At 37.7% G+C, this 19,361-nt stretch overlaps 1 protein-coding gene across 1 annotated transcript in view; it reads left to right on the forward strand.

The window, feature by feature from the left end:
• The first annotated feature begins 8,885 nt into the window (after nt 1-8,885).
• The window catches only part of MALRD1 (MAM and LDL receptor class A domain containing 1), a 230,822-nt gene continuing 220,346 nt past the window's right edge, over nt 8,886-19,361 (forward strand). The window contains exons 1-4 of the mRNA XM_063413520.1: nt 8,886-9,330; nt 13,799-13,939; nt 17,172-17,266; nt 17,378-17,539. Of these exons, the coding sequence (XP_063269590.1) occupies nt 9,168-9,330; nt 13,799-13,939; nt 17,172-17,266; nt 17,378-17,539 (561 nt within the window). The 5' untranslated portion in view covers nt 8,886-9,167. The remainder of the gene's footprint in view (nt 9,331-13,798; nt 13,940-17,171; nt 17,267-17,377; nt 17,540-19,361) is intronic.

Genomic DNA, 19,361 nt, shown 5'->3' on the forward strand with positions numbered 1-19,361 from the left:
CTCTGGTGAAGACTTTCAGGTTGCTGATGGCTTGACTCAATATGCTCCCATTCTTCTTGAGGGAGATTGAAGTTGCTGATGTTAGACCCAGAGGACCATTTTAGAGATGAAGACAACAAAAAGAAAAGAGTTAGACCCTTGGAATGTCGTGGACATCAACTGGATTAATGAGAATTTGCTTAGATAATTTGGACTATTAAAATAGAAACCTTGTTGTTTAAAATTCCTAGGTCTGTATTTATGTGTTTCCCTATTACTCATAGAAAATTTTGAGTGAAAGAGTTTTATATATTTCAGTTTTATTTTATACTGAAATATGGCCACTGGAGATAGTGAAACCACTCTGCCTTTTTTTGCAGTGTGGTGGACATCTAAGCATTTATCCTTTGGGGCAAACTTTGGCCTAACTTAGAAATTCTCAAGACTTAATTTTTTTCTTGAATGTTTAGATAACATTAATCTAAAATCTTCATTAGATTTGTTTATTTCAACTGCTGCTTATATGTTTGAAAAAATACAGATAGTAATTTGTTCACTCAGGTAAGTTTTCTTTTTGATGTGGCAAATACCTAGCTCACAGCAGCTGTCTAGAATTTTAAATTGGTAAGGAAAAGAAATAAAAGTTTACCGCCATACTTGAAATAACTTGTCATTATCTATAAACACCACTTTCATTTTAAACTCTGTAATTTAACAAAAACATTCAAGAAGTCTGATAAGGACTGAAAACTCTTGCTGCTGATGGTAGGCAATACCTAACTGTGAAAACCAGCGACCATGTAAACTTTGAAAATAAACACTGGGTGATTCAAAATCTCAATAACAACTTTGCCAGCTGTAGTCTGAAAATGAATGGTGCATCTCTTTGAGCAGAGGATGAGACGAGAAAATATGTCTTTTCATCTCAAATTTTAATACACTCAACTGCATTCAAAGCACCTGTGGAAGTTGTTTTGCTTGCTGCAGGAGGACAACCCCCATGGTGATGGACCCATGGCGTGGCAGCTTCTCTGGCATTGGTACACCAAGGCTACAAACTTTCAAGAAAACAAAATCTATCAAGTTTCTCAGAAGTTTATAGATAAAACCTATTGTTTGTTTGTTTGTTTTTTCAAAGGAAGTAAAAAGCTGAAAGCTTGTCACTTTAATGCAGGTGTAGGGGATCACTACCTGATGAATCACATAGGGATAAATAGGAGTCTGGGTAAGAAGTTTAAAGGAAGACTAGGAAATTGGGATGATTTAGAGTCTGCAAGGTAGACTAAGCTATTTGGGAGTTTGGGGCTGTGAATGGAATGATTTTTTTTTCTTTCCTGTGATAGTGGAGAATAATTTGTTTACTTCAACCGCCTGGGACTTGTCCAGCCTGCCAGCTACACCCCCTTTCCTGGATGTGGTTGGGAGGTCTGGGGTTATTTTGTGTAATTGGGAGATGGAAATGGTGGTATGGGGTGTTTCTGATTCTTTCCCTCTCTGCAGTGGTTCTGGAAATAACATTTAGAGCAGCTTCAGTGTCCCTCTGAGCTATATTTACGGTTGCTGCTTTATGAGAGTTTTTACAATATTGGAAAAATGTCCATGTCTTAGTGGCAGCCAGCTTGGGAAGGACACAAGAAGGTTTGTTTGTTTATATGTTCTGTTTGTTCACTTCTTTGCTTATCCCATTGATCTGTCACTGTAAACAAAGTCACTCAAAGTACAAAGCAACATTACCAAGTTGTTAAAAGCTGCAAGGAAAGTTCAAACATTTTGGAGGTCTATGAGAATGTACTATATTTCACAGTAACTTGATAACACATCTAGATTGAGATTCATATTAATTTATCTTAGATTTAAGGATTAAATGAATCTCTAGATCTAAACAACTTTTTTTTTGGTAATAATGGAATGAAAAATAGTCAAGAAATTTATAACATTGATAAAATATTTCCTACATTTCCTTGAAGTGTGGAACTGCTCTAAGTAACACATTGCTCCAATTGAAAAATGATGACTCTAAATAATATTTTTATTATCTCTGGGTTAATTTAAGAAGTATTACTAGGAATTTTAAACTTAGGATAGAACTGTTTTATTGAGGCAGCACACAGTTATCCTGTGAATTTTTTTTTTCCAAGAAAATCATGTACTCTGAAGTTTTACACAATTTCATTGAAGTGCTAAGCTTCTATCATTAAGCTCCTGAGTGCTTTAATTTCAAGGACTTTTCTCAAAGCCCGTGCCTTCATTGTATAAAGTTGAACTTTATATTAATTGCACTGAAAGTATGTTTCAAAGGAGCTGTTCTCTGTTCAGAATGCCATCCTTTCACCTAATAGCTGTGCTGAAAAGTATCTCTATCTTAGTGGAATATTTTTTTTTTTTGTATATCAAGATTATATTTGTTTAATCTTTTGTAATCTTTTAATCTTTGTATTATCAAGCCTTATATTGAAGGCTGACTTACAAGGGGTGGAGAAAGGTTACTCAGCATTATTAGTTCCTACTTAGTCTCATTTATCAGGCGGTATCAGAGAAATTCAGAAATTTTCAGACCACTTACTTGTTTATGGATGAGGAAATTAGGATAAAGGGGAGTTTTGACCAAGAAAGATTTGTAGTAACATACTTCCTGCCTCTTTTTCAGGAATAAGTTCTAGAAATATGTAGAGTGAGTATGACTGCCTGGAAATCCTAAGGAGTAGTATCACTGCAGAGATGGCCTAAAGACAAAATCAATAATATGGGGAAACTAGATGGATAAGGGTTTTTTTATTATTATTTTTAGCCTGGTTACTAAGGTATATACTTTGCTGAGACTCCCTCCAGATCTTAGCAGCCTAAGTTTCAGCTCTTGGGCATGTGGACGTGTTTCAGGACTAAAGATTAATATTGCTGGAGACACAAACCTGAGCTGTGCTGATTTAGCTGCAGCTCTGGGAGATGAGCCCAGGGATTGCTTTCTTCCAGATTTGTCCCTGATCTTGTTGTTTTTTCTAAGTAATGTTATGTATGACAGAGGCAGACAGACCTTTGAAAGGATTTATTTGCCTTCACTTGCATACTTAGAAGTGATACCAAAGGGTAGGCTTATTTTACTGTTAAAAAGCACCTCTAAAGGATTTGTTTCTCTCAGAGGTAGACCTCTTTGGGTGGTTTGCCCTCAGAAGGTGTTTGTATGCCTCTGCTGCCTCTAATGTCTTAGGTTGCTGTCCAGTCTCTGGCAACCAAGGTTAGGATAGATGAGCTGACATCCCAGCTCATCTAGAAATGAAAAATGAGGAACAGAAGAACTGTTTCATTTGGGTCAGGTTTAATTTTTATAATAAACTTTTTTCTCCAAACTTCGAAAGAAAGCTAGACCTATTTGTTGTCGGTGTGCTCACAGAGAGCCAACGGGCTCTGTCACCGCTGGCCCAGACACAGCGACAGAGTGTTAGGGGGTCAGTGTGCGACCAGCGCAAGCAGTACTGACTCCTGTGGGTTCTTTGCCTGGTAGAGGCTTATGCGAGCGATGGAGATCCGACAGGCAGTGGAAAGAAAGGAGGAAACAATTTCAGACGAACAGAGGGTTTATTGCAAACACCTCCTCAGCCCGAAACTGCTCGGGGGGAGAGGGGTGCGGGGGGTTTTTGTCCAAAGGATTTGGAGGGGGGACAAAGGGAGCGGCCAGCTGCTGCCAGCCAACCGGGGCAGGTTACCAGGGAATACAGGTGTAATAGAACATCGCTTGGACTAATCAGGGGAAAAATAGGAGGGATTTACAAAGGCGGGAGACATGACAGGCAGCTAACCGTGTGTCGCATGGCAGGTGCCGGAGTCATGTGAGTTAAACAAAGGAACAATCGAGGGGTGGGATACAGGGAACCCAACAAGTACAAAAGTATAGAAAGCCTAACCGATTAAATTAACACACTGCCACAATTTGTGTTCCTTAAGGATGAAGGGAAGGCCAGCTCTTGTTCCCAGAGTTGCTAAGCATGTTTAACACGTTCACGTATTGGTTCTAATGAGGGTTGCATTATTGAAATAAATGTTCCAAGAACCCCAGCATGCTGTGTGACCTGAAGCAGAGCAGCCATAGAGTGTGAAGGGGATGCCCCTGCACGAGCACACCAATACTCCTTGGCCACTGATGGGTGTTTCTTCCATGGCACCAGTCTGGAGCTAGTTTGAGTTAAATACCTTATAAAATACATGTGATGTAACAGTTCATATCACATAATGCATCAGGCCCTCTGCTGCACGGGTTTCACTCTCCTGGGAGACAGTGCCACTTGCTCTGGGTCCCTTGCAGGGACCAGAGAGCTGCTTACAGGAGAGAAAAGAGCCAAAATGCTTGGTACAAAGATGTGATAGAAGAAAGACAGTGTGGGAACAGGGTGTGCCGAAACCTGCTGGAAGTCTTTGGTATGCAAAGCAGATGCTGAGAAAATCTTTATTTCATTCTTATTTCTGTGAAGAATCACATAGTAGGCAGGAGGTAGAAATGTTTCTACCTGATCAGAGTTTATGTCAATTAATAGTTTGGCCTTTTAATAAGATGTTGCTTTATGGACTAAGAGCCACTTTTGGATTTTTTTTTCCCCTTACTTACGTTGCAGTATAGAGAAAGAAGGACAGCTCTTGACAGTTCAGAATTGAAGTACTTTTTTTTTCCAGACTCTGGGTGTAGAGACGATTTGTAGTACCTGGTACACATAGGGATTTTTAATCTCCCCCTGAATATTTTCTCTATTTTCTCTTTATCACCTCCTCTGACTTCCTCTTGAATTTCATCCATTACAAAGACAGAAAAGATGCTCCCAAATTGTTTCCCACAATGTCATTTTTTTTTCAGTCTGTAATGATCTAGGACTTTGACCTGATTATATCACACAGTTCATCACACCTTTTCCTAAGACTCTGGACTTTTTCTTTTATTAATTGTAACTATGGTGCTCATGCTGTACACTGATCAATGCATTAAGTTTGGCTTTAGCCTCTCAATTGATTTCATTAATTTCTTTTAGCAAATGGAGATGAGTGGTAAGAACACTTACCCAGAATCCTTTTATTCAAATATATTACTATCTTAGTCCTCTTTCAAGATAAATATTGAATTAGTGCCACTTAACTGAAAACAGATGCTTTGCAATTATTGCCTTTCACATCAAAATAAAAAGTTCTGTCAATTCTTGTTAAAAATGGATCAGTCTGGAGTAACTGTGACTGCTTGACTTTCTGACAATTTGACAATTTAATGATAATATGAATAGTGTATTTTTGGGAAGGAGCTCTCAAAATGAAGTCTTGTCTGAATTTTTGGAAATTATTTTAAAATACAGTTTTGGTGGTTTTATTAAAAGTTGGCAAAAATTGCTCTTGCATAAAAAATTTTGGAGGATTTTGTTAAAATTAACAATGTTGACTAAAACTCTTTATTAGACGAAAAAGATATATGTTAAAGGTTTATAGACTGGTACACTACTGCTCCCCAGTTTAATCATATTTTTAAAAAATTATAAATTTTCCATTAAGAGGTTATATTAAACCTAATGAAATTTTGATTACTCTTGAAGGGCAACTTTATTCTAGTCTATAAGACTTTTTGTTGAAAGCAAGTTAGTATTTGCAGCAAAATTTGAACATTTTTTCAGATGGTGAAGCTCATATGCCAGTTTTTTAGTTCTTTATTCTGTTTCATTGGTAATAATAACTGGCTCTACAAACACCTAAAGGAGAATTGCTAACTGCAATCCATTCTATGCTTAAGCAAATAACATTCTGTTGACTATAATAATGGGCTTAAAAATTCAAAATTTTTCCGTCCCTGTTTCACAGTATGTGGACTTCTTTCTAAAACTTACCTTTCAAAACTCCTAAATTAAACATCTGAAACTTTTTCAACAGATTTATCTAAGTTGAAGGCAGAGTGGGCAATCTTTTTACTTAGATGAAATGTTTTGTCTTGCCTTAAATTAAATTAATTAACATAAGCCAGAAATATCCAGCTTTGATATAAATTCAAGCAGTTTTATATTTTCACTTTCTTTTCCTTTAAAATCTACTTGTTTACTAAAATAGCTTTGAAAATAGACATAGTGTCTGGCTTTGCTTGCTTTCCTTTAAGCCTTCATTTTCTCCGTAATATTTCTCTAGTGCCTTAAAAAATACCTTTTGATTAGTGCTCACCTTCTGCTTTTCTTGACATCCAGCACATTTTTTAATAGTTTGTACTTTTCATTCTCGCTCTCTGCTTTCTTCATGTTTTTCAGGGTGCTTCCAGTTCAGTACTTAAAGTATTTGTCCTTTTGACATTCCCTGAAAGTCCTTTGCTTCTGAGTCATCTTCTTCTGAACTCGCCTTTTTATTTGATTCTCAGAGATAGGAAAACCTTTGTTGTTCTTATTCTTAGCTGACAAGAGGGCTGAATTGCTGCACTCATCAAAAAACTCTCCCTACATGTACATAGCCATACACTTGCCAAAAAAAATTACACATTTTATTTTTGCCCTTTGTATTAGACCTTCACTGTGATACTTTTTCCCTTATTTACTAAAGATCCATGGATTACATCCTAAATATTTTTGAGTATTTGATACATTTTTCATGTATTTCCACTCATAACAGGTTTTATTCTGGTTCTGAGTTGTTTGGGCTATGCAAATTTGCTTGTAATGAATATTTATAGCATATTAAACTGGAAATGGAAACCAGTTCCTTTAAAAATTACCCTTTGACTCAGGACACTTGTATACAGATTTATAGTACAGGCATACCAGTGCAACAGCTGGGAACAATGCAGTGGGAGGTTTTATAATTGAAAGAAAGCTGAAAGATAAGGATATCCTGGTATTGTGATGTTTATGTGCGTGAGAGGAGTTTAAGAAGATGTAGAGGAGAAAATAAACAAGATAAAATATTGTATGTTAGAGAAAATTAATTGAAAGCAGCTGAATGACAGAAATAGTTAAGCTTTTACAAATGTAGTGTGAAAATGTGTGTTTTGGGGTTTGGTTTTTTGGGTGTTTTTGTTTGGTTTTTTTTTTTGTTTTTGCTTTTTTTTTGTAATATAAGCTTCTAGTCTAATCTGTACTTACAGACTGGAAGAAAACAATTCAATAATATACCTTCTTGAGAAATATATATATCAATGAATTCTAATTTAGTTGTAGCTCCACTTTTCATCAGGAAGTTTTCCAAAACAGATCTATGACCTGAGGACAAAGCATTAAAATAAAACAGCTAAGACAATGTCCACAAAAATAATGATGAAAAGGGTGGAGCTGAACCAAATGAGCTGTGAAATGCTTATTAGGCAGAACAGGAACCTTTGTCACAATAAACATGTGCCTGTCTCTGGTGTTGGAAATAATAGGAAGTTGCATCAGACCTTGCACTTCTTGCCTCTAGGTGATGTTGGAGTTGTAGTCTGTTCCCTGACAAGAGATTTCTTACATCAGGAAAATACAGATCTGCAGGAAAAACAGATGATTTATTCCCTTGGAGGCAGAATTTGTGTGTTTCTCTTTACAGATACTTTGGCACTTGTGCAATCCAATCAGCATACTTTAGTTACAGAGATATATCTTGTCTTCTTTCTGCTCACCAGGGCTAACAGGCAAATCAGAGTTATGCATGGTGGAATGTGCATTCCCCTGACTTGATTTTGTGAATTTATAGATGACAAAATCTGCAGACCTGCTGGCATCAGTTACTTGTTACAAGCTGCCACTTGGGAAATGTTTTCCATCCCACTATTCCTATTAAAGGAGCACCACACTTTCATGATTGCCAGATTTATTTTGTCTAGTTCTCATTATTTTCCTTGAAGATTTTGCAATAATCTTCTCTTTTTCCTACTAGCATTCTATCCTTGGGTTTGGAGCATCTAAAGTATTTAAGTTACTTAATTAAAACAATTTTCCTGATTTCATGTGATGCTAGGTTGAGTGAAATAAGTTGATTCAACATAATCTCACAAGGTTGGCTTTTGTTTGTGTGTGGAGAGGGCAGGAACAGGACAGGACTGTCGGGGTAGCTGTTCTCAATCTTTAATGAAACATCAGTCTCACTACAGGGGTTGAGACAATTGAGAAAAGCAACAGCTCACAGCCTGCCAGCCACAGCAGCAAATTTCTTTGTTACAGAGCATCTTAAAACTTCTTAGCCAATAGTATAGTGCTAAAGCTTACAGACAGTTATTTTAGCCAATCAATTAGAGCACGTGCACCTGCCTCAAACAACGCTCACGTGTATGCTTTTCTATTAACAATACACAACACCCTTATTAAGCTTAAGACCTCCTACTATCTTGTCAAACATATAGTTCTGCAGTGTTAAGATTTATTCAAACCAAATCTAGAAAGTCAACATTTGTTTCCCATGTTCTTGTTTGCTATACTACTGTAGCTTTTCTAGTTTCAAACTTTTCAGTTGCAGCAGATTCGGAGTTCTCAGCTTTTTCTCTCTGAGGCCCGCTTCTTCAGCTCCTTTTTACTTTTAGTGTTCCCCACATTTTGGATCTCCCTCCCAAGTCCCCCTCCTCCATCTGAAGATCCTTGAGTCACTGGTCTAAAGGTGTGGCCAGCACTGCTGTGATTTGGGGAGGCACTGAGACACAGAAGAAGGTGCTGCTAAAACGTCCTCGCCCAAAGGACCCCAGCATGCAGCAGGCAGGACTCAGTGCACTGATTTGGAAGCCCTGTGATGCAAAGCCAGCTATGAATTTCCCAACTCTTTTTCACATTTGATACAATTACAAACAAAAGTACAAATCTTTCACGTTTTGTAGGGATTTTTCAACTCCTTCTGAGCAAATAGAGATCTTTGTGAATGTTGGTCATTTGGTAATTCTACTCTGTTTTCCTGTTATTTTCTTATCGAACATATTTTCAAACCACTGAGCAATAAATCCAATCAGCAAGTTAATGATATACAATATGACTTGCATAGCATGTGCCAATACTTTTTAATCATATAACGTTATATTCAGTTAAATATTATCCTGAGACACACCAGGTTGAAAGTCATTGCTTTGCAGAAGCCATACTTCCTGTAAGCTGCAGATTAAAAAAAGTAAGGTTCTAAAAACCTCTCTCAGAGACATGTGTGTAAACACAGCTTGGTCAAAGGCACTTCATGACCAGTGCTAGGCAGTTCCAGTCATTATTTTCCAAGTGAAGGCTTGGACAGTAACACAGCCCATGAACAGGCTCACATACATCTGTGTGCTGTACTGCTTTGCTCCAGTGCATTCTCAGTCATCCACAGCAGGGGGATGCCAGCGTGGTGATGGCTCCTCTGCCCCACCTGGAGAGGTGTGCATCTCCACCAGCTGCTCTGGAGACAGCGGGGATGAGGAACAGGGTAAGACCGGGGGGCCTTAGCAGAAGTGTGATACACTTCTTTGGGAACCAAATGTGACAACACAGAGAACTAGGGGGGATGTTTTTATGTTAAAAAAAATTCAGGAATTCTTTTTTTTTTTTTTTGCATTTTTTTTACCCTCTTCATTCTTAGAAGAAAAGTTTATTCCAGCTTCAGTTTGATTTTTCATGTTTTTTTTTTTCTTTTCAACATTTGTGAAGTGCAAGACTCTCCTGAATCTTCATATGGATATTAAATTGCAAAGCGTTTCCTCATCTAAATTCAATGAAGATTCAGCAAGTGATACTTTTTTCCCCTAATTTTTGGGAAACTTGTTTGATAGAATTCAGATTTAATACAAAGTACCTAGACCAAGGTATAAGCTACAACTTTTTTTCTTTTTTGTCTAGACAAGGGTGGAAATTTTCTTGAATTCTGAACTGATTAACAACTGATTGTCCTAGCCTAATCTTTGTCACATGCATTACAAATAGTACTGGAGCTGTTTCCGGTAAGGGATTGATCCAAGTGGTGAGATTGAATTTTAACTGCTGTCGTCTGAGTAAATTTGCATCAGAATTCTATTATTTCCAGAATACTGTGTTACAAAATGGAGCTGCAAATAATTTCATGTCATGTTCTTAAGCCCAGCTGGAGACTAAACACCGCACAGTCACTTGCTTGTGGTGGAATGGGGAGGAGAATTGTAGTAAAATTTGTGTGTTGAGATGGGAAAAACTTATTAATTGAAAACAAAAATAAAGTAAAATAAAACAATGGTAAGGGTAATAATGGTAAATAATAATGATTTCAAAAAGGAAAATAATACAGGTAACGTACCATACAATTGCTCTCCACTCACTGACCAATGCCAGACCTCCCCTTCTTGATCCCAGATCAGCTGTGCTTCCAGCTGACTCCCCTCTGTTTATACAGTGGGCATGACCTTTCCCAGCTATGATCCCCCTCCATTTTTGGTGTTTTTCTTTTGTTTTTTTACAGAATTACAGAATATTCTAGGTTTTAAGGGATCACTGAGACCAATACTTAAGTGCATGGCCCATATGCAGACCATTCCTGCAGACCATTCCTTGGTGTTCTAGCACCAGGCTCTGATCACCCTGCAACTCCTCACTGGCAGAGCATGAGACAAAGGGAAAAAATAAGTCCTTGCCATAGGATATGTATGACTTAGCAAAACCCCAGAACATCAGTGTGCTATCCACACCACAGTCATTCTGAATCCAAAGCACAGCACTGTAACAGCTGCTGAGAAGAAATTAACTCTAACCCAGCTGAAACCAGGACACATGCGTAAAGTAGTCCTTCTCCTTGAGGATTTTTTGTTCTGTGTAGAAAGAAGAGCTTGGATTTATCAAAAATTTTAATTCTAACTAAAAAGCTTATCTAAGTTCTCCTCACTATGCAACAAAGGAAGCTACCATCTTTGTTGGGATTTTAAAATTTCAGTTTAAATATAAAACAGATGGTCTTTAGATGAGCCTGTGTCTATCTGTCCACACTGAAAACTGCTAATTAGAGCATGTTAGCAATCACTAAATTCAGCTGAAATCTGTGAGAAAGAGCAGTAACTTAACTCCAGGTTCTTCAAATTACAATTGTGTGTCCAGCTACATAAAGATTTTCTTCCTCTGGTAGGAGTTCCTGTTTTATCCAAATAGGGTGCAGAGATCTGTTTGGAGCAGGAGTCTAGAATCAGGTGTAGGTTACTAGATTTTTATTTCTCTGTAAATAAGACAATAAGTCTGTATTGGATATCAGTACATTTTTGTAAGTTTCCTGTGCTGTACAAAAATGTATTAAATGGCAATGGCTGAAATGTCTGTTGAATTCCCTGACAAGTCTAACACATCTCAGGTTAGCATATATTTTTATCACTTGCACAGGGGGTGGTTATGCTAAGTGCCACTGCCTAGCCTTGAAATCCTCCTTGTGCTTGGTCCTGGTTTCCCTGGGAGTGGCATTTATTCCAGGCAGAGTTTTCTGTTGTAATTGCAGAGTACGGAACAGGAGCTGCATTCTTCCTTTATCTTTCATGGAGGCTTTTAAAACTTGTCTGTTGAGGGAGTGCAACTATAGGCAAATGCTTATATGAAAATAGAGGATGAAAGTTTGCTCCAAAACTAGAATAGAGAAAGGAACCTATGGTCTCTGTAGAAGTCCTAAATACAAAGTTATATTGTATTTCATGTGAATGAGCCAGATGTATAGAAATCAGCTTTGAAAGGGACAGGCTTCAGGCTGGGGCTGCATGGATAATGCTCTGGATTACTTCAAGAGATAAGTCAGCTGTCAGACATGAAGATACAGATCAGGCTGGCAAATCAAAAAGGACAGTCTGCTGCTACACTTTCTTGGGATTTGGGATTATTGCAAAATTATTTTTCTGCTTAGGTTTCAGCTCCTGGTCTCATGTTGGTGACACGTTCCTGCTCTTTTGCTTGTGCTTTGCTCAGATTTAAGGAAGCTTCTGAAGTGAAAATATATAAAATTTGGAATTAAAATTTTTTATTGTTCATTTGGTCTTCAGTCTGCAAAATATTTGCCTGGAAATTAATGATAACAAATACTCCTAAATATATTTTACTCCCACAGTATCCCAAACTGATCTCATTTTAAACACATGCACACTTGAAATAGAACCTTCAACTGTAGTCTGTTCCTGTGAGACTTGGAATTTTTTCTTAGAAGTTTATATTTTTCTTGTTCACAGGATATTCAGCAAAAATTATCTAAAAAACCAACACATTCTTCTGCACTTTTCCTCTTTAAGCAGTGACTTTACCTTTGTAAATGTATCTTCTAGCAAATTTACACTGATTTGCTTTGAAGTTATATTTTCTGTGAAAATGAATACTGCTTGGAAAATAACGATGAATTATAATTTTTTAAATTTAAAATGGTACCATTCGTGCTATTTCATGCATGTTAATTTACAGTTGTATTTTCAGGTATGAGAAAATTCTTGAAGAAATATTGAATGTGATTTGGTGCATCTCATGCAATGTCAAGCAGATATACTTCAGCAGTGTCAGTGCATTTGACATGCCTTTTAGCCACTTAAAGATCTAAGAATAAAAGCAGCAATAAAAAGTTGGTTGATGACTCAGTCAATCTGCACATTACCTTGAGCCTGGAATTCTTTGTTTCTGTTTTCCCTTCAATCACCTTGTAATTCATTGTTGCAGTAATCTGATATGAATATGAAAGTAATGAAATTGAATATTGTAGTGTGACTATTGATGCTGCAGCTGCAACTTTATTTAAAAGGACTAGTGAACTATGATAATACAGACTAGACCTAAACATTAGCAGAGGCCTGGAGCAGGCACCAGTTTGAGAGGGAGTGTGAAGGCATTGCAGCTCTTGTGTCCAACCAGAATCCAAATTAGAAGGCAGGGTCTTAGTCACCTTCCTCTGCTGTGTGAGACACAGGGCACTGGAACTGAAACTTTCCACACAGGGCACAAAATCTGAAGTCTGGAGACAGTACCACGTACTGGCTGCCCTGCTTGGGCTGAAGCTGCACTCAATTTGTTCCTTACAGCTGCATTTACTTAGACTTCTATTTTAATTAAATCCTCCCACCACTACAATAAGTGCTTCAAGGAATGGGGCTGTCCAGCCTGTCAAGCACATCCAAGCACTTTCATTCAGCTTGGACATGATGCATAAGGGGCTGTTTGGCACCTGTGCAAAAACCACATCTGCCCCTCTACCCCAGGAAGCAGGAATTGGTCTGTTCCCAGCCTTACCTCAAACTGCCTGAATGAACTTGTACACCAAACTGGGTTCTGTGCCTCCCTTTCCCAACACGTGCTGCTCTACTGGGGAACCTGGAGGGGGAAAAGCACTCCTTCCTCTCCTCATTGTGACATGTACTGGATGACATAAGAAAGAGGAAAGTGGGGACACTATGCTATTCTGAGAATTCATTTTGTCTCTTGTTTGAATGATGTAAAAACAAAACAACAACACCAACTTGCTCTCTGATTACATCCTCGTGTTGAGTCTTTGGTTTTTTTATGCAAGAACTCTGGACAAATTCTTCACCTTAGAGCTGCAGTGTGTTTTAAGAACAAGCTCTGCATATAAACTATACTAGCTTGGAGATTTTCCTGCAAAAATCTAGCTACACACATATTTGTGATGAAAAGAGCATATATTATATTCATAAAATATGGATGATTTTGGATTTGGTTTGGTGAAGGAAGGGCTTGGTTGTTTGTTTTTTTTTTTTTCCCAGTGCTCATTCTCAGCTGTCTCTCTTCCACTGTGCTATTTCTCTTTGTTCATGATTTAAATGTTATGGTGTTTCTCACTTTTTTTCAGGGCCCTGTTCAGAGTGTTTCTGTGTGTTAGCTAAACAGCAAGTGATAGTGAAAAAAAATTTCCTTTTGCTTCTGTTTTTAAGCTGATAATTTTTTGTTTGTTTTCTTCAATTCAGGTTTCTCCTGGAACAACTGTGATTTTGAAACCAATCTATGCAAATTTCTTCCTGAATTCAATTTGCAGACTGGCTGGATAAGAAGAAATGGTCAATCTGGCATGGGACCACCATACTCTGACCACAGTGGCAATGAGAGTGGTAAGACTCCTCATGTTCTTTGAGGAAAAAATGGACTCTTACAAATCATGTAGCTTTCTATTTAATTTACTAAATTATGCTAATTTGTTGATTGTTCAATTATATTCTGCCACATGTTTTCTGAGTACTTGTGTCTTTGCAATAAGGATGTTACGTATGTGATGTGCTTTTAGCAACTTCAAGTTTTGCTTGTGTGTCTCTCAGAAGAACATCCTGCTGTGTGTATTATGCTTCCAAAGTTAAGGTTGCTCTTAAATAAATGTTGATTTAAACCAATGCTGGCACAAAAATGTGAGCAGCTACCAAAAATTTTTCTTAAACACAAGCTTTATTTCAAGTAAGCAAGTTGTGAAATTGTTAAATAATAAAGCCTTTCTCATTAAGAACCACATTTAAAACCCCAAAAGTACCATGGAATCCAAATATAGCAAACTGAGAATAATCACTTCAAGTGTTTGTTGCACACAAAGCAAACAGTTTAGTCACCTGTATTGTCCACATTTGCTTGTTTTGGGCCCTCAGCCACTGTTGTATCTGCCAGGTGGGAACTGTGCAGTGGTCACATTAATCTAAATTATTTTATTGAGGTATCAGGAAGCTCGAATATTTGTAGCTATTCAGCTTTTTGAAAGATTGTGTACTCAGATCAGTGAACTGAATAGTTAAGGAGATTTAAATACATTTTGCTAATTTGCTTTTATTTTTCTACCTGGAGAATTTCTAAACTGTGCTTTCATTTTCTAAATGCTGATTCTAATCCCCTTGGAAATATTTATCTTCCTGTGGGAATGAGTTGAGTTTCCCACTGCTGGTGACTCAACAGACTATGTAATCAGTTTTATGCTGGTTCCTGCTTAAAACCCAGAAATTATTCTCTACTGTGACAACTGAGCAGAGTATGATCTATGGTACAGTGTCAAAGGGAAGACTTCCTGCCATCAGGATAAAACACACGTTAGCAGAAAAGCAAAGATCCCTTGGCACATTTAACTCTTTTGAAGATTTATGTAAACATTTACTAGAACTCAAAACATTTCTTAAGTCTGTCTCTCATGGGTCTTTTATTTTTCACTTGAACAGACCAGTGACAAACACTTTAAAAGAGCCCCAAAACAAAACACAACCTGATTTTGCTAGATAAAACAATTCTCAATGCAGAAGTCTAATGTGAATTGACTGTTCAAATAATTTCTTAAAATTACTATTTCTTCTCTATCTGTGTAAAACTTAAAATTCCTGTGGTGGGTGAAAAATAAATTTTTTAGTTTTAGACACTTTTTTCTTTAGAGAACTAAAAGAAAAAAACCAAAATTTCATGGAAGCTAACATCCAATGGAACAGATTGGAGTCAGGGACAGGGCTCTGCAGAGCCCCCAAGCCATCTGTTGTGGGTAGGAACAATACCCTTTCAGCTGGCAGGCTCTGGAAATGCTGCCTGAGCAGTCAGGCAAGGTCTGGAACCTGGGGCAGCATGGCCATTGCTCTGGCAGCAGAAAGCTCCTCTGGGCATTGCTCAGCTGCCTCCAGCCCTCAGGGGCTCTGCAGCTCCACACAGGAGTCACAGGTCAAGGTGGGCAGTTCAATAAATTAAGGATTTAGATCTTTTGATCGATCCTCTCATATTTGGTTAATGTATTAATCTTCATTTTTAGGATTTCTTTTTCCTTGAGTCCTGCTTGGCCTTTTTTCTCCTTCATCTTCCTCCTTTCATTAGCATGTTAATGTCACAGGACAACAAGTTACTCAATGTTGTTTGGAGTTTGGGAAGTGGAAGAGAAGAAAAAGGAAGAAAAAGTTATAAAAATAGATCAAGTTCTTTTCTGTTCTTTATTTTTCATCTTGCTTCCTTAACATCTAACATATTTAAAATCTTTGTTAGCAGGAAGTGCCAAATTTTGCAGTATTTGATATCCAAAAATAAAGTGGTTGCTTTCCATCTGTTATAAGATCTGAAACAATTCCTGTCAGGAAGAGACACAATCAGTCAAAGGGCATTGCAACAACCACAGTTCACTGACTCCTCTTGAGCTGTTCCACTTTCAAGGGAAGCAAGGAATTTCATTGTTTTGTAAATGAAAGATAATGATATCTTTAATGGTAGCTTTAAAATTCTGAAAACAACTTTTTATATTGGCAATGTGTACAGGGATACCACATCTTTCTCTCAAGGTGTGGCAGTGTGTTAATTTAATCGGTTAGGCTTTCTATACTTTTGTACTTGTTGGGTTCCCTGTATCCCACCCCTCGATGGTTCCTTTGTTTAACTCACATGACTTCGGCACCTGCCATGCGGCACACGGTTAGCTGCCTGTCATGTCTCCCGCCTTTGTAAATCCCTCCTATTTTTCCCCTGATTAGTCCAAGTGATGTTCTATTACACCTGTATCCCCTGGCAACCTGCCCCGGTTGGCTGGCAGTGGCTGGCCACCCCCTTTGTCCCCCCTCCGAATCCTTCGGACAAAAACCCCCTGCACCCCTCTCCCCCCGGAGCAGTTTCGGGCTGAGGAGGTGTTTGCAATAAACCCTCTGTTCGTCTGAAATTGTTTCCTCCTTTCTTCCCACTGCCGTCGAGTCTCCATCGCTCGCATAAGCCTCTGCCAGGCAAAGAACCCACAGGAGTCAGAACTGCTTGTGAGCTTGCAGACTGACCCCCTAACACTCTGTCGCTGTGTCTGGGCCAGCGGTGACAGAGCCCGTTGGCTTTCTGTGAGCACACCGACGCATCAAGGCAATTTTCCAAGCAGCCACAACCCAGAAACCACCAGTTTTCAACCTATAAAAACATCACAGTCTTCTCTCCATGTTCCCCAACCTGCTGAAAGATATGAACTGTCATTATAAATGTGTATTGTTGTTTACAGCAGTTGGATGTTTAGGCATGAAATACATTATCCACTCAATCAATGGAGTTTATAGTCATTGGATCAGCTTTCTGAGTTAGTCTCTCTATGTCCCAAAATGTTGCACTTCTGAGTATTCAAGACATCAGCCCATGAAACATTTTGGAATCCTACTTAAAATTTTAGCTGGAACATGTAGCAATACCATGAAAATATTGAACATGAAGAAAAGCTTGGAACGCAGTGGCTACAAGTGCTGGTAATCTTTTCTAGGGAAACAATTCTGATTGGCTTTTTAGTTATTAATTTATATCTGTGCATGTAGCTCTTCTTGTTATATTGTTGGTTTTTTCCCAAGCTTCTAAGTTTTCTGTTTTTATTCCTTTTAATAGCTTATTTCCTTTCATTGTCCTCTGAAATGCAATCCTCTTCTGCAGCTTTAAGGACAAACATTTTCCTTCCAACTGATGAAGAACACCTTTGCCAGGTATTTTGATGCACATTCTTTGTATTACACAGTATTTCCCTGTAATAATTTCCCTGTACTGTATTGCCACAGTATTTCCCTGGAATAATCAGACTTTCTTCTTTTTCCTAGATTAGATTTCATTATTGGGTCAGTCAAATGAGTGGAACACTTACGGTGGGGCTTCAAAAGCACTCTGAAGATACTGTTACAAACATCTGGCAATTTTCAGGAGAACTACGAAATCAGTGGAACGTAAATACCATTACAATCAACAGCACTGAAAAGTATGAGGTTAGTAAATTGAGGTTACTTTAAAGGACACTTCTTAAGTGGTTTATAAATTGTGGACCTTTTTAATAGGTCAGCACTAAATATTTTATAAATGAGAAGAAAGCGCTATCATAAGGTAAACAAGAAAAAAGCCATTTTGAAGATCGTAGTTTGCATTAACAAATACAGCTTGCTCTTATCCCTTATTGGTGTTAAAACTGACACCAAATTTTGCTTAAATTGTGCTTCTATCTTAAATAAAACAGTCTCATTGAGCCATAAATTATCTACCAGGCCATAGAGGCGATATATTATTGATCTTAACCTTAAATACAGAATTCTCTCAGCCTTAGTCTAACTGGACTGATAAACTCAAGGTTTCATTTATATAGGAAATTGCATTTTATACTATGAGATACTGTTTTATAGGGGTACTGCAGGTGACAAACACTGTACTTAACTATTAACTGCAGCTTTGAGCCTTTGTTACAGAACACATACAAATGGTTTAATTTTGTTTGAAGACACTGAAAAGCAATGCAAATGTCATAGGCTATTTAAATGTTTTGACATGTGCATTTACAAAAAACATTAGCACAGGAAGTGTAACTTAGGGCTATAACATTGTGGATGATGTACACTCACTGCTATGCATGATACTGGATAAAAAGTGGGGAGCAGAGAAGAAAATGAGAGGCCTTTCCTGCTACAGCAGTTGCTGAGATGTTGCTTACCATACAAACCTGAAGACATGGCAGCACAACCTCGTTTCAATAAACCAAATGAGTAACAAAATTACTTGACTTCCACATTGTGCTAGAGCATCCAAGAGGATCTTGACTGGTGAAGTAATACCGGCCTGCTCAGCTCTTCTGAGAATGTGTATTGCAAAATACCTGTACCCAACTCCACACAAGTATTAACATTGTTATTGATCAATAACTACCTCTACCTGATAAGAGTGTACGTATTAGCAATCTGAGGTTTTATTGGAAGGGTTTACCTCTACATTTATTTTTTTCATCATTCATATTACTTGGAAAATTGACTGAGTATGGGAATGGTTAATATAATATGGCATCTACTTCCCCTTGCTAGGTCAAATCCTAATTAGATTATTGCTTGCAAATCTGGTTATCCTTTGGCCTCTATCAAGTGAAGTGATGGGCAGAGTCCATCTTCAAAGAGGCAGGTGTCAGACTTCCTGCAGTAATCAGTAACTGACTTAAGAAACACAGCTCAGCACCTCAAAACACAGTCTGAAGCTGAGCAAATTTTCTTCTGTTTGCACATTTTGCTCCAGTGACAAATTGCAAGATATCACTGTCATACAAGTGAATGCAATTCACTTGCTCTTTTGCTCTTGTTCTTTTATATGACAAGCCTACAGGTATACCTGTGGCATTTTTCAAGATAAGATTTTGATCATTAATGTTTCTATGGAAAAAAATGATGGGAGACAAATAATTTTTATTTGGATGTACAAATCACTTTGAAATAGTGAATAGCTTTAATACTTTTGACCATTTTAAAAACACATTTGAAGTGAGATTTAAATTAAAATCTACCTCTGAATGTCCACTGCTTATTTTCTTCACTCATTTTGATGTTGAATATTTAACACTTAAGCCTCTTCTTACTGAGAATCTGGATTATATTTATGGGATACAGAATTTATTTTGGCATTTAAAAACCTCAATTTCATGGAATTCTGAAATAAAAAGATTGCCTTTGATTTAACTACTGATCAAGCAGAAAGCTCAGTTTGTCTGTTTTGGGTGGGATTTGGAGAACTGTATCACAGTTTTCTCTTCTAAGCTACATTTCCTCTGGTATACTGAGA

Source organism: Prinia subflava, chromosome 1 (assembly GCF_021018805.1).
Source record: "Prinia subflava isolate CZ2003 ecotype Zambia chromosome 1, Cam_Psub_1.2, whole genome shotgun sequence".
Lineage (NCBI taxonomy): Eukaryota > Metazoa > Chordata > Aves > Passeriformes > Cisticolidae > Prinia > Prinia subflava.